We start from the raw sequence: 14,000 nt of genomic DNA on the forward strand, positions 1-14,000 counted from the left end.
CATTTTGAGCTAATTGTAGACTCTATTAGGTTATACTAATGGTTGTATGCCTCAAATCTGTGGAAACCCTAGTGAGGCAGAAAATGATCATGACTTAACCCTTGTAAGTTCCTTATAAAAATTAGATTTTTTTTATTAACCTGTATGGTGATGTACAAGTTTTCAGGGTTGTGTGTTACAGGCTAGCTTCTTCTTTTAATTTGTGTCACATAAGTATTGTCTCAACATTCTATGTATCATTGGTTATATTGTTAAAGGGATGCGTCTAACTTATCATGAATGTTGTGATCCTCACCCAAAGTCATTCTTACATTACCTCATATAGTAGGTGATGTATGTCAAGGGCCAAGGCCATACTGACATCAGAAATCCATAAGCTTGGATTGATGTGGCCTCAAAGGGGGCTTTGAAATAAGGCATAAGGATCTTCACACTCATTTAGAAGTTTGAGGATATGTCCTAATCATAATTGTGCCATGGGTCCAATTCATAAAAGGTGAAGTTGGCATTCCTCATCCTTGTTTATAAATACTTATGATCTATGATGCTTGGCTATCAGTTTGATATTGAGGATTAAGAGGGAGCCCTATGATCTTCAATAAAACTCTTGGTATGAAAGAGTACTTGATAAGCCTAGGGCTTTGTAAAGATTCTAACCTGTTCCTTAAAAGTATTTGAAATGCTTTCTTATATGGATGATCTAACTCTGACTGATAAAGATAGCCTCATGATTTAATATAAGAAAGAATTAGCTCAAAATTGAGATGGAAGATCTAAACCTAAAATGCATTACTTCTAGGTTAGAAGTGTGGCAGGGATCTAATGAAATTATTCTAAGTGAAGTTTTCTATTGTTATGTTAGAATTATGGATTGTAAACTTATATGGAAACTAACTTAAAGAAGTTGAGTATGTCTGCAACCAATTATGATCTTGCAGAGTCATCTAAATAGAGGCAGGTTGATTGATTGGTTAAGAAGTGTTACGGACAAGGAAAACACTTCAAGCATTCACCCGTGGCGATCTCCTGGACCTACAGGGATAGTCCTCAGTTGCATTGAGTATTGTTGAAGCTAAATACATTGTTGCAAGTGTTGCATCAAGAGAAGCAGTGTGGTTTCTCAAAATTCTTGCTATGCTGTTTTGAATTATTATCAGGGTTGTATAGAGATACCTGACAATTCAGTGTTTTATGGCAAGACAATCCTATGTTGCAGATGTTCTCACCAAGTCTCTTGAAGCTTGAGTACTTTAAAAGATAGACTTGGAGCTGTGGAGAACACCACCTTGGTTAAGAGGGAGTCTCAACCTTAGTGATACATTGTGTGGTATCAAACCACCCTCTGCGGGCAATGTAAGGTAGTATTGTAATCTTCTCAGGGAGAAGAGTAATTGTTAACCATCCTCTATGGGCAATGTAAGATGGTATTGTAATCTTCTCAGGGAGAAGAGTAATTGTTAACCATCCTCTGCGAGCAATGTAAGATGGTATTGTAATCTTCTCAGTAAACCATCCTCTACGGGCAATGTAAGATGGTATTGTAATCTTCTCAGGGAGAAGAGTAATTGTTAACCATCCTCTGCGGGCAATGTAAGATGGTAGAAAAGATCCTCTCCACCCTCTGCGGGCAATGTAAGGTGGATCCAGTCTATGCTTGTGTGCGAACTGGAAGACTATGTTATGTAGTTCCATTCTATGCATATGTTTATTCCATTCCTTGCTTGTGTGCAAGATGGAGGATTATGTTCATTAAATTCCATTCTATGCTTGTGTGCAAGATGGAGGACTGTGTTTTCATTTTATGTTTATGCAACTCCACTCCATGCTTGGGTACAAGATGGAAGATCATGATGTTACATTCTTCTTTGGGAGAAGACTGAGCTAAAGACAATGAATGATGGATATACGTGATCGATGGCATGGAAAGACTCCATGATGTGCATGAATAATTGCATATGTATTCATGACTTGCAAGTGTGGATGTTAAAGTTTTGAATTCACCCTCCACAGGCAGTTCAAGATGGATACTATGGGATACTATTTGTGGCTACTTGTTGTGATCCGCTCTCAGGAATATTTGAAGTTGACAGCTAAGTTCGGATTACAATTTAACATTGTATGTATTACTTAGGGCTGGGCCTTAATCTTGTAACCTGGTTGTAAGATTATCTTTCTCCCTAATTAAGAGGGAGTGTTGATTATAATTAGGGAATGGCGGATTCCAATTGCCTTGGGCAACATTGGAATCCGCCCAAGGGGGCCAGCCCCCTTCTCCAATGTATAGGGCTGGGCCCTATACCTCACTTCACTCCACGCTACATAAATGAAACCCCACGCCACATTCAAGATAGCATGCTAAACATAATAGGGCCAACCCTATCTAATGCATTTCAGTTAAAGGAAAAACAATAAATTAAAGGTCAAGCCGACATAAATGGATTTTAGTATAAGCCGACATAAAAGGTTATTGCATCATATAAATAAAGATACTTTCACCTCAATCAAACACATTCAATACATCATCATGCGAAATACCTACATCTGCCTAATGCGAATTTGAAGGAGCAATATCACAGCGAATCACATCTGCTATACCAGTGAATTACATCTGCTATACCAGCGTGCAAAATTCATCCATGAGGAGAGCGAACTAAGGGCTAAGGTTGCAGTCCAACAAAGTGTAGATTTCCTATGCAAACCTAGGATTTGGATCTGATTGTTGTTGGAAGTGGTAAAAAGATGTTTGTGAAGGTGCAGTCTTGTGGAAGACATAATCAGCCCTAAGTGCAATCACCTTCAAGTACTTGAGATAAGTGTTGTAATCTTCATATGAATATAATTCATAATCAGATCTGAAGATCCCTTCTGGCTAGGTTTCCCTCCTAGGAGGTTTTCCCAGGGTAACCATGTCTTGTTCTTATTTTGTTCATTTCTTTGTTATGTCTAAATCTGGAAAACTATAAATCTTTCATCTAATCAAGTTAGTTAGAAACTAAATTCTAGTATTCTAAGTTTATATTAATCTGAAAGTGTTAAAACTAACAAAAGTGTGGACTATTTTTCTAACTTCATACCCTAATTAGCCTAAATCATTAGGAAGTCAAGAATTCTATTAAGAATATTGTATTTTTCCTAAGTTCTAACTTCAAGTTTCGTACAGGTGCGATGTCGAAGTCCAGATTTAAGGAAAGAAGAGAACGACAGAAGATACTGGAGACTAGATTCTATCCAGAATCCAAGATGTCATCTAGATGGAAGGAGATTACGGATACAAACATGCATTTCTTGAGCCTGAACCTGATGCGACAGTGAATGTTTGAAGTCGGAAATCAGATTTCTTCCCCAGCGTATGTAAATATTATGAAGAATGGTAGTTTTCAAGCCACTAGATTTCCACAATCCATACAATGCAGTGAGCTTATCCTGGAGAGTGCACGATGTTATGATCCTTACTCGCGAATGATCAAGACTCCTAAAGGCATTGTCATTGTCTACCTTGTTGAGGATGAGATTGCTGAGGTGTTTGGAATTCCACGTGGAGCAGATATGAAAAATGCAACTAAGGATGAATATGACGAACGGTACACGAAGAAGATGGATGCGTGTAAGAATATAATAAACAAAGAGTGGATGATCGAGCCTAGGCTTGATCATTTCAAGGCTCCCAAGACACTCATGTGCACAGACTTCAAAGAGGAATATAGTGACTTAATAATCCTGCTTAACATAGTGATGGGGACATCGTAGGGTGCAATATTCGATGGATGGATGTTCTACTTCATCCAAGATTGTCTTAGAGGGACGTTGATAAATTGGTCTAGAATCATAAGTGACAATCTGGACTTTTAGCTGAGGAATGTGGAGCGGTCCAAGTCTTTCACCATGACTTCCTACTTGGTATACCTGCTTGCACGGTTTGTTTCATACAAAGGATTGATATGCAAAGGTGAAGTCGGGAATGGGCAAGGATAATTCAGGAGTCATGAGTGCTATCCCCAGCTGAACATGTATGGAATTGAAGATTATAAGAGAGTGAATGATGTATTCACAATGTACATCACGCGGATGCTGCAAGGCGAAATCCACAGAAGATTGTCCAAGGAGGCAACAGAGCTAATAGAGAGATATGGATCGTGGTATATTCAATTTCCCACTTTCACATACCTTAGGATTCATTGGTTTCAATCGGAACCCTATAGGCTTCCTAGGTATCCTTCCGATAGAATGATCTTGTTGGAAGTGGTGAGACAACTTCTAGAGTTTGATTCCATTCACAAAGAGAAGCATAGGACACGCATGACATTCCCTATTTCAGTTGGGAAGACGTTGGAGGTTTGCCAGTCTGCCTTAGCCGCTAGCACTGCGAGTGAGGAGTTTGCATTCTATCGATTTGCAACCTTCAAGAAAAGAGAGATTTGATCCAGATAAGAAAGTTGGAAGGATCAGAGGAGAGAAGTTCATCCACAAGGTAGACATAGAAGACTATTGGGCCAATCTGATGGACGAGCAGGCAGTGAAGAGACGAATGTGGTCCAGAATGTGTTGTGCGAATCGCACAACCATCCCCGTCTTGGACAGGGACCCCCCGGTTTGTGCCTTTCTATCCTTGCGGAAGAGGAAGGGGATATGAAGGGTCAAGTGCCGCTAAAACCAAATTCGGCCTCTAGGGCCATATTGCGAACTTAAAACTCCCCAATTCTCACAAAATCACCTAAATGTGAAGAAAGAGTTAAAGCCTGCAATGACGTTGAAATGCCGATAATCGCCTTGGATAGGCATAAGGTGATAAAGATTGGCGAAGCCCGCCAAGCAAAGAGTAGTGCGTCTGAAGGTCGCACGAGGACCCAAAGTTGTTGTTTTTCGCACGATGAGATAGATTGCATAAGGTTTGTCTTTGCGATGTTTGTGGGATTTGAATGAAGGATGATTTTCGCCTGCTGATGAAGAAGGAGCAACTTTCCTGGCCAAAATGCCAAGGTTGCAAAACTTGCCCAAGTGCCCAAGCTCGCGCTTCACGAGGAGAAAGTCTAAATCGCCAACATCGCTCTACGAGTAAAATTTTGGACTTTCAGGCCAAATTGAGAAAAAACTTCAAAATTTGCAAGACTGGGCCTAAGGTCCGAAAATGCCTTAAAAACTGTGAAAACTGGAAAAGGGTCCGAAATTTCAAAAAGTTGCCAAAATTGCCTAAGTCACCGAATTTCGGACCCAGAGGCTAAAATTCTAAAACTTCAAAAGGTTAAAAGATTGCCAAAATCGCCCAGGGGGCTGAATTTCGGACCCTGGGGTAAAATTCTCAAAAAATTCAAAAATCCCCAAAACTGGCAAAAGGTCCGAAATTTACCTTCAGTTTGCAAAAGACCCCAAATGGTCCGAAATTCACTAAGTCACCTAATTTCGGACCCTGGGGCCGAAATTCGAAAATTTGATAAAATTGCAAAAAGCGATGAATGCTCCGAAATTTGCAAAAAAAGGGGCTTAAGGTTCGAAGTTTTTTAAAAAGTTTGCAAAATTGGGCAAAAGGTCCGAAATTCGTGGAATTTGCAAGAATAGGCAAAAGGTCCGAAGTTTTTTTTAAGTTGCAAAAGTGTGCTAAAACACTCTGAAAATCTTCAAACTCGCGGAAGGCGCCTTAGGTCCGAAATTCGGCAAAAGGCGTTAAGCTCCGAAAATCTTCAAAATCGCGAAGGACGCCTTAGGATCCGAAGTTTGTATAACTTGCAAAAGGCGATGCATGGTCCGAAAATGCCTCCAGTTCGCCAAAACGTGGAAAGCTCCGATATTCCAAAAACGTCTAAACACTCTGAAATCTTTCAAATCGCGAAATTCTAAAATGCGCCCAATGGTCTAAAGTTCATGAATGCTCCGAAGTTTTGCCAGAAGACACGAAAATCGCGAAGTTCGTATAGCTTGCAAAGGGGCGCCCAATGGTCCGAAGTTCGCCCTTAAGGTTAGAAAACCCAGTTTAAGTTTGCAAAAGTGCCCAAAATCCCAAAATTCACCATTAAGGGGTGAAATGTCAAAGTTTTTAAAACTTTTCGAACGCCCCTCTTGCCCGAAATTGCCAGGAACAACTAAATTCAGGGAAGGAGTAAAGCATTAAAACTTGGGAAATTTTCAAATGACCCTCCAGGCGTTAAATTTTAATATTTGTTAAATTAATTAATTAATTTTTCAAATTGATTTATTGAAATGAAATTGATCATTCGCAGGTCGCAGGACGCCATTAGAGAACCAGGAGAAAGACCTGAAACGCAAATCGAAGAAGGATCGCAATCAAGGCCAGGTGCTGAAGACTGGAAAAGAAAAAAGATGTGGGAACGAGCTGCAGGAGCACAAGAGCAACCAAACATTGGGAATCGTGCCGCTGAACAAAGATGAAGTCCACCACCGGGACCAAAGACCAAAGAACACTCTGAATGCTGCAAGTTTATGCCTTCTCGAGAAAAAGCACACAGCTCAATTTAATTCCAGGAATTCAATTTCTAAAAAGCTGAAATTGTTTTATTGTAAAACTACTTGTAGATCCCACTCAGATATTTTGAAAGAAAGGGGAAACAAGTCAATTGTGGACAGTTATGTCCAACTACCGGATAGACTCAAATTGAAGCCAAATAGTGGCAGGTAGTTGAAATTGTGGTTGAATGGATGAGTGAGAATTTAATGGGCATGGGTTAAGGCTGCTAGTTTCTGGAAGGCAAATCAGGACCCTTGGATGCAGTCCATCCTAGCCTTCGATTCAAAATTGTAATATCTGCAAAAGGCAGAGGCCTTTTTTTTGTAAAGGGTTAGATGGTTAGATAGTTAGAGATTTTTGTTAAATAGTTAGACTCTGGTGAGAGAGTTAGATTTTAGAGTTAGAATATGTTAGATTTTAAGCAGTAGCATAGAGATGTTGCAGAAATTGTTGTAATAGGTAGCTGAAATCAATATATAGACATTGATTTGGTGTTTATTGTCTTGTTTTCATCCTGTTTGCATGGTTTCTCTCAGCATTTTAGATGGATCTTTCTATTTTGGGTGTGCAAGTATTTGATATATTCAGGCTCATACCATTGAGGATATACTGATTGTGTATCCTTTTGTATGGTTAACCTGAGCCTTTAATTGTGCTTAGTTCAATTGCAGGTGTCCGTATGAGCTGCGCCAGAATTGGGTGCTTAGCCGTGCGTCTCCAATCTGAAAATCTTCCAAGTCCCTTTGAAGATTGCACCGTTCCTGCAAGGTTGTGAGCTATTCTGGCCAAGCAGGAATTGGTTATGTTGAATCCGTCTACCCACATATTCGTGTTGTTAGTTTTAGATCTCCTAACCCTTTCCTTTTGCTCTTTATTGTGTAATTCGAGAATCGCAACAGACCAGCTTGTTGCAAATTGTAAGTCCCCTGGTGCTCCCAGCAAATCACATCGACCACTGAGTAATCCCGCAGTCAAGACCTGACAATCAAAACCTTAAGGTCATCCCCTTTGATCAAACGTAGAAAATAGCATTAGGGATTCCCTTATCTCAAGAGAGGATAGGATACTCAGCAGGTTTATTCTATTCTGCACTGGCTGTATGGAGTTTGCAGCAATGCGATTTCAGACATGTCAACAGAATGTCAGTGGATTTCATGAGGAAGTGTGGACTTTTCTTCATTCCTGATTAGGTGTTAGATGACAGGGATCATACGAATCCACAGTATGAAAATGAAGAAGGCAATCTTATTGCCTAATTGGTCAAAATCAAAGAGATTGATTTGAATGTATTGATGAGAGAGGTCTTGAGTTTCTCCCATACATGGGTAGATATTCAGATGAATAAGTGATATGGGTGTTTCCTTCACTTATGGAAAGATAAAGTCGGAAGAATCTACTTCCGAAGATGATCAGAGGACTATCAGTGATGTCACGATTTATGTAGATGAAGAGAGTCAATCTCCCAAGAGAAGGAAAAACACGCCAAGAGGAGTCAAGGCTAGAGGGAAGAAGATTGAGGAAGTCAAGAAGAAGAAACAAAAGACTATCATTCCTTCACCTACCATTCCTTCACCACCTCTCAGTGTCTCATCAATTAAGGAAATTGAAATAACAAGACGGAATAAGGAGACCCAGCAATGTTCCAACACAGTGATACTACTAGAGAATATTCAGGAGTTACATACCACAGCGACATCTACTCCACCAAATGAGAATGATGATCAGTCGGGATCCCAATTGTCCTTTTGGAGGTTAGTTTGGAAAATGAGATATATGATTTGACCAAGAGTAATCCTGATAATGATGATGATGTTATCTCGACATTGAGAGGACTTGATCGAGATATGTGTCTCGATGATGGTATGGAGATGGCTGCTATTCCTGATTGGTTGATGAAAAGTATGAAAAAAAGTAAGAAAATAATAGAGGTACAGTAGAGGTACAGCCTATTGATAACATTGATGACTACCTAGCTAGGAGCAATAAGGAGAAAGAACCCAAGAGAGCTGAGATTTTGTCGCACATAGCTAGAGATGAGACAGGAATGCGGATTGCGCAGGTGGTTGTTCCTATTGGAGGTGTGACGGCAAACATTGCTACTCCTATGGATTTCCAGATTACTTCAATTGCCCTTGGCCGTACATCAAGAGAGCAAGAGTTTCAAGAGGTTGGTGATAACCTTAAGGCGATCAGCGCAAGGTTAGATAGAGAAATTGAAGAGAAGGAGAACTACAAAGAAGAGAATATCAAACTTAGAGAGTATATTGCGAGGATAAGGCGTGAGAATCCCGCCCTTATTTCCCCTATTGCAGTTGATCATGGACTACATTCACACTATGAGGTAGTGAGAGATACACTCTCAGAGGTGGAGAAGTGGATTGAGAGTGCAAGAAAACAAGCGGATGATTTCCTTACTCAGTTTGTCCAGGCATATGATAGGACAACGAGGCTCATGTTTAGAATCCAGTATTTGGAAGGAGTTTGGGAAGAATTCCAGCCTATTCAGGAGAAGACTATTCCACGCCTCAGAGCTTTGAAAAGGATTCCTAAGTCCACATTGATTAGCGAGAACATTGTGCACAATGGAGACAGATATGATTTCCATGGCTGGTATTGTTCATTGGCCGTAAAGAAATCAACTTATGAGAACGCCCAGTTGAGTTGTACAGAGATGGAAGGATTGATTCAAGACATGCAAATGCAGATCCTTGCCTCAATTGAGGAGTTATTGGGTGTTGATGTTAGCGATGCTAGTGTTTACACTTAGCCAAATTAAGAGACAAGATGAAACTTATGTATTTTTGTCAGTTGGACTCTTTGAAGAAGAGTCAGATAGATGATTTGGTCTCTTTGTTGATTCATGTTCATAGTTCGCAGAAGCTCATGCCAGATTGGGAGAACACTTTGGACACTTGCTCAGATTCATTGGACGTGATTGATTTGCAGCAAGATACCTTACCTAGCATTTCCATGGAGGAGTTAGATTCTGTATTGGCTAGATTCTTGGAGTATGCTAGGAGAGAGAGAGATGCAGGGAGGAATCTTCTAGAAGATTCCCTATTTGATGACTAGGTATCTTTTTATTGGGCCATATGTTGGTGGCGCCATTTTTATGTAAACCCTAATTAGGGCAATTCTAGGGTTTTGTGGCATGATCTTGGTCGTTGATCTTGAATCAATCTTGGCCATTCATTTTGTAAGAGAGTTTTTGTAGAATTGTTGGTATATGCTGCAGTTGTTTCAATCTAAATCATTGTTCAATTGTTGGTGATTTTGCTCTTCAAATGTTGTCTTTGCATTCATGGTTCTCAATTCCTTAGATTAGAATTTGTTTTCATGTTTATTGTTAAGACATGGACCAGCTAGGACTCAAACCTAGGACCTTCCATACGTTGCTGGAGTGCTCTACCACTGAGCTACTAGCCCCTCTTAGACCAGTCCATCGTCGGTCTGGGTGTGGCTTATTTCCAACACCAACACCCCCCCTTAAGCCACACCTCTCGTGTGCTTGGGGCACCTGGCCTGGACTTGGCTTTGATACCATGTTGAGACATGGACCAGCTAGGACTCGAACCTAGGACCTTCCATACGCTGTTGGAGTGCTCTACCACTGAGCTACTAGCCCCTCTTGGACTAGTCCATCGTTGGTCCGAGTGTGGCTTATTTCCAACACCAACATTTATTAGATTGAATGAAAGATTTGTTGAATATATTTGTGTGGAATCCTTAATCCATACCACTAGCCTCTTGTCGCTAGTAAGTGCGCCTTGTGTGGTCAACTCGAGATTTGAGTAAGCTTAACTTCAACTATTATGCGTCCCTTCACAAGAATCAACTTGGATGGTTTCAACATTTGATGATGATAGTCTGAAAATCCTTGAGTATACCTTAGACGATTGCACTAAGCTTGTGTCAATACCTGTTTGTGAGACCTTGCCTAGTTTGATTCCACTAAACTTGTTCATCATTTCCTACATTCCTAGGCCTAGAATAGATTTCTTGAACCTTATTTCTTTTGCGCCCCCCCCCCCCCCCTTTTTAGTAAGAATTAAGTCCAGAACTACATTGTTAAATCCTAAGTTGTCAGCATACCTATTCCACATATTTCATGATCGAAGAAGATAATCCTAACATTTGTAAGTCCCCAAGTGAACACAATAATTCACATCGACCAATGAGTTACCCACTCCTCAAGCCCTAACATGTAGAAACCTTGGAATCATTTTAGTTGATCTTACCCTTAGCATCTGAGGTGACTTTGTTCAAGAGAGGGTAAATTACTTTGGTATTTTATTCTAAAATGTTACGTGCATAAAACACACATCAACAATACCCACAAGGAACCTAGGGCATCCGGAGCGCTCCTTGGAATCTATCAGGTGCTCCCCTACATGCTCCCAAACTCGTACACTACTGGAGTGGGCATGGGAAATCAAATAGAGAATCTAGTAACTTAGTTTATCAGGGTTAGGAAGCATAATAATGGTTAACCAGTTTATTATTCACAAGCAAGGTAACCAATTAATGTTTGCTAGGCATAGCAACCAATTTTATGATTGTCGAGAAGCATTAAAGGAATTTTCTCCCCTAGAACTTAAGTTGACCACAAATGCCATGATTTTAACCTATACAGAAAGCTAATGACATAAAGCCCACAAGTGCTAGACCAAATGCTCTACTGATTGGAAAACAGAATCTGAGCCTCAAGAACTCATGCTAATTACTAAGACCTCAAATAATGAGATACCAAGAAATGAATTCTAGAACAATCAAAGATGATTCATAGAATAGCAGAAAATGTAAAATCACAAAAGGTCTAGCAGAAGTATTCTTTACCAAATGAAATTTTTATGCTCATCAGAAAGAGTAAATTATACATTCATGAACACAAGCATTGACTTGCAATTTTAACCTTGTGGGAGTTCAGAGAAAAAAAAGATAGAAGTAATTATGAAATCATAGGTTGATGTTTACAACAACAGCCTGCATTACAGGCAAGTAATAAAACAACCCCCACTTAAAAGGACCCTAATCTTGATTACTTTGTCTCCGAATATATTTGGCTTGCTCACAAACATAACAATGGCCTAACAAGGCAAAACCACGATATCCATCATATGCATGAGGTTTTCGCAGTCCATGAGATTGAAATAAAAATATATCTGAGAAAAACTGTATATTTATTTTTCACCTCCAAAGATGATGATGGACCTGAACAACGGAGGGAATGACCTTTCTGCCATGACAACTTTTAAAAACTCTAAATCTGCAATCCTGTTGGTTAACCTTACCCTCAGCTTCTCAAGAAGCTTATTGCTTCGGAGCATAGTTTTCTCAAGAAGCTTTTCAAATTCAAATATATCCACACCCATGTGAAGAGATTTAGGCATAACATATCCTCAAACCTTCAGCGGAGTGAAAATATTGGAAGCCAAAGTATACCATAGCAGAAGTACAGATGCTTGACAGTGCAAAGCACTGCAAGCTGAGCTATTGACGAAGCATCTTTGCTACAAGATTTAAGATAATACCAAGAAAAAGTTAAGAATGGATGGTTTGTTGACTATAATACAGCAGAACAACTAGTTCAGAATGGTAAGAAACTATATTTGTTCATTTTCTATTAACATAGAAAAATGGATAGGATATGTATAACTCCATAATTTCACTGCTATTCAGTTCAAACCGAGACATTTCTAATGTTCTCAGTAGGAAGAATTGAAGAATGCCACAACAGAAGCTAATGAGAAGTCCAATGCATGCTCAAACACTTTTTGGAAAAGAAAACCGAATTAATTTTGAGAATAAAGTAAGGCATATTAAGAAAAGGTTCCATTAGCAATGAGCTTCATATGTGTACCAGTTCAGCTTCTCCCTTTAACAATCGAGGATCACTCAGCACATCATGACTGCTTTTAATTTTCTCCTTCACAGAAGCCAAGGCTTTTTCCTCCTCTTCCACTTCATCCCCAAAGGAAAGCAAGTTCAATTTTCTGCAAAAATAAAAATAAAAATGTATTCTAAAGTTACTAAGAATTCTATGCTTTCATTTTACTTTTATGTATTACATCCCAGTTTCCATATATTCTTGAAACAGTTCTGCTGTCTCCCTACAGATTCTATCTGAAACCTACTAGGTAATTCCAAAAGTATAGTTGTCCTTGAAACATGTATTTTAAAGATTAACTTCCAGATGCATAAACCCCTTAATAATGCATAAAACAGTTCTGAATCTAAAACTACCAACTACCAACTACCAACTACCAAATGTGTACCAAATTAAGGAAACAGGTTACTTTACAACCAATTTCTATTGCAAAGCAATCCAGGTGCTTCACAATATCAACCTTTATTTCTTATATAAATATGAATCATGTGGCTGCTTACTAAATAGATCCATGCTTCAGTTTCGAAGGCATAAACATTATCAATTTGCAATGAATATGCCACATTATATCTCCATTGGACCATCATAATTCAGGTTTGGATGATGACAGAAATCTTTTCATTTTATACTACAACATTAATAGTAAGTACCAAGAAATCCTCAGAGAGTCAGAACTAATACCAGTGATGCTGAAAAAGGAGGCTCACCATATGGAGATAAAATTGATCCGAAAACATTCCATAAGGAATTAAAATAATTTACATGTATCCCATGCTTCCAACTACATGCTTCATAATTCAGATGATTCTCCAATCAAATAGTGGATCAAAAGATAAAGGCATATCAGCAGCCAGACCAACAAGGTCAAAATCTAACGGTAAATAGATCATTGGGACTGATAGAAAGGAATAATTAATGATGAAGAGATCATAAAAATCCATTGATCCACTTACAAGCTACGAAGCAAAAGAGGCCAAGTAGCAAGGATATCAGTCACGGTTTGTCTAAGCTGATTTTTACATTTATTGAAATTGGTCAAAATTATTAAAGTAGGCAGGTGAGCCAAGAGGAAAAAAAAATGGGAGGAAATAGAAATGGTGGAATGAAGACTGAGCTTGAGAAGGAGCATGTCCAAGCAGAAGAATTGCAGGTCACAATAATGGACTATACATTATTGGCAAATTGAGGGGCAGCAACTCCCATAAGAGAAAAAGTTATTCAAGAAATTTCCACAGAGATGCTGACACCTCTCAGAAGCAAAATCATTCCATAATAAACTGTGATTACATAATTTTTGTTCATAGAAACTAATCTTTGTCAATTCTAATGTGGCTGTGTTTGCTCTGTTGTACTTGGTAAGCAGCTTCGATATATCTTGTCTCCATAACTCTCAGACCATTAAGAGGGAGGTAGGAAGAATCCTGACAATAGTTATTGTCAAACGTGATAAATGCAAGATGATGAATAGATTTGAACTATGCATAGATAAATCAAAAAAGAAAAAACTGAGTGCAAAACACTAACATAGGATACTGACAAAGGAAATAATTAGGCTAAACTTGAGACTCCAACTAGGCCACTTCGAAATCACCAAGGAAATCTCTCTTTAATAACAATTGCTAAATAATATTACTTCAAGAATCTCTCAAGGGATAT

General features: G+C 39.0%; 1 protein-coding gene across 1 annotated transcript in view; it reads right to left on the reverse strand.

Moving 5' to 3' along the window:
* LOC131051270 (peptidyl-prolyl cis-trans isomerase CYP57) overlaps positions 1 to 14,000 on the reverse strand; it is a 134,041-nt gene that overhangs the window by 99,612 nt on the left and 20,429 nt on the right. The window contains exon 5 of the mRNA XM_057985704.2: positions 12,318 to 12,450. Within this exon, the coding sequence (XP_057841687.2) occupies positions 12,318 to 12,450 (133 nt within the window). The remainder of the gene's footprint in view (positions 1 to 12,317; positions 12,451 to 14,000) is intronic.

Source organism: Cryptomeria japonica, chromosome 9, assembly GCF_030272615.1.
Source record: "Cryptomeria japonica chromosome 9, Sugi_1.0, whole genome shotgun sequence".
In the NCBI taxonomy this organism is placed as follows: Eukaryota; Viridiplantae; Streptophyta; class Pinopsida; order Cupressales; family Cupressaceae; genus Cryptomeria; species Cryptomeria japonica.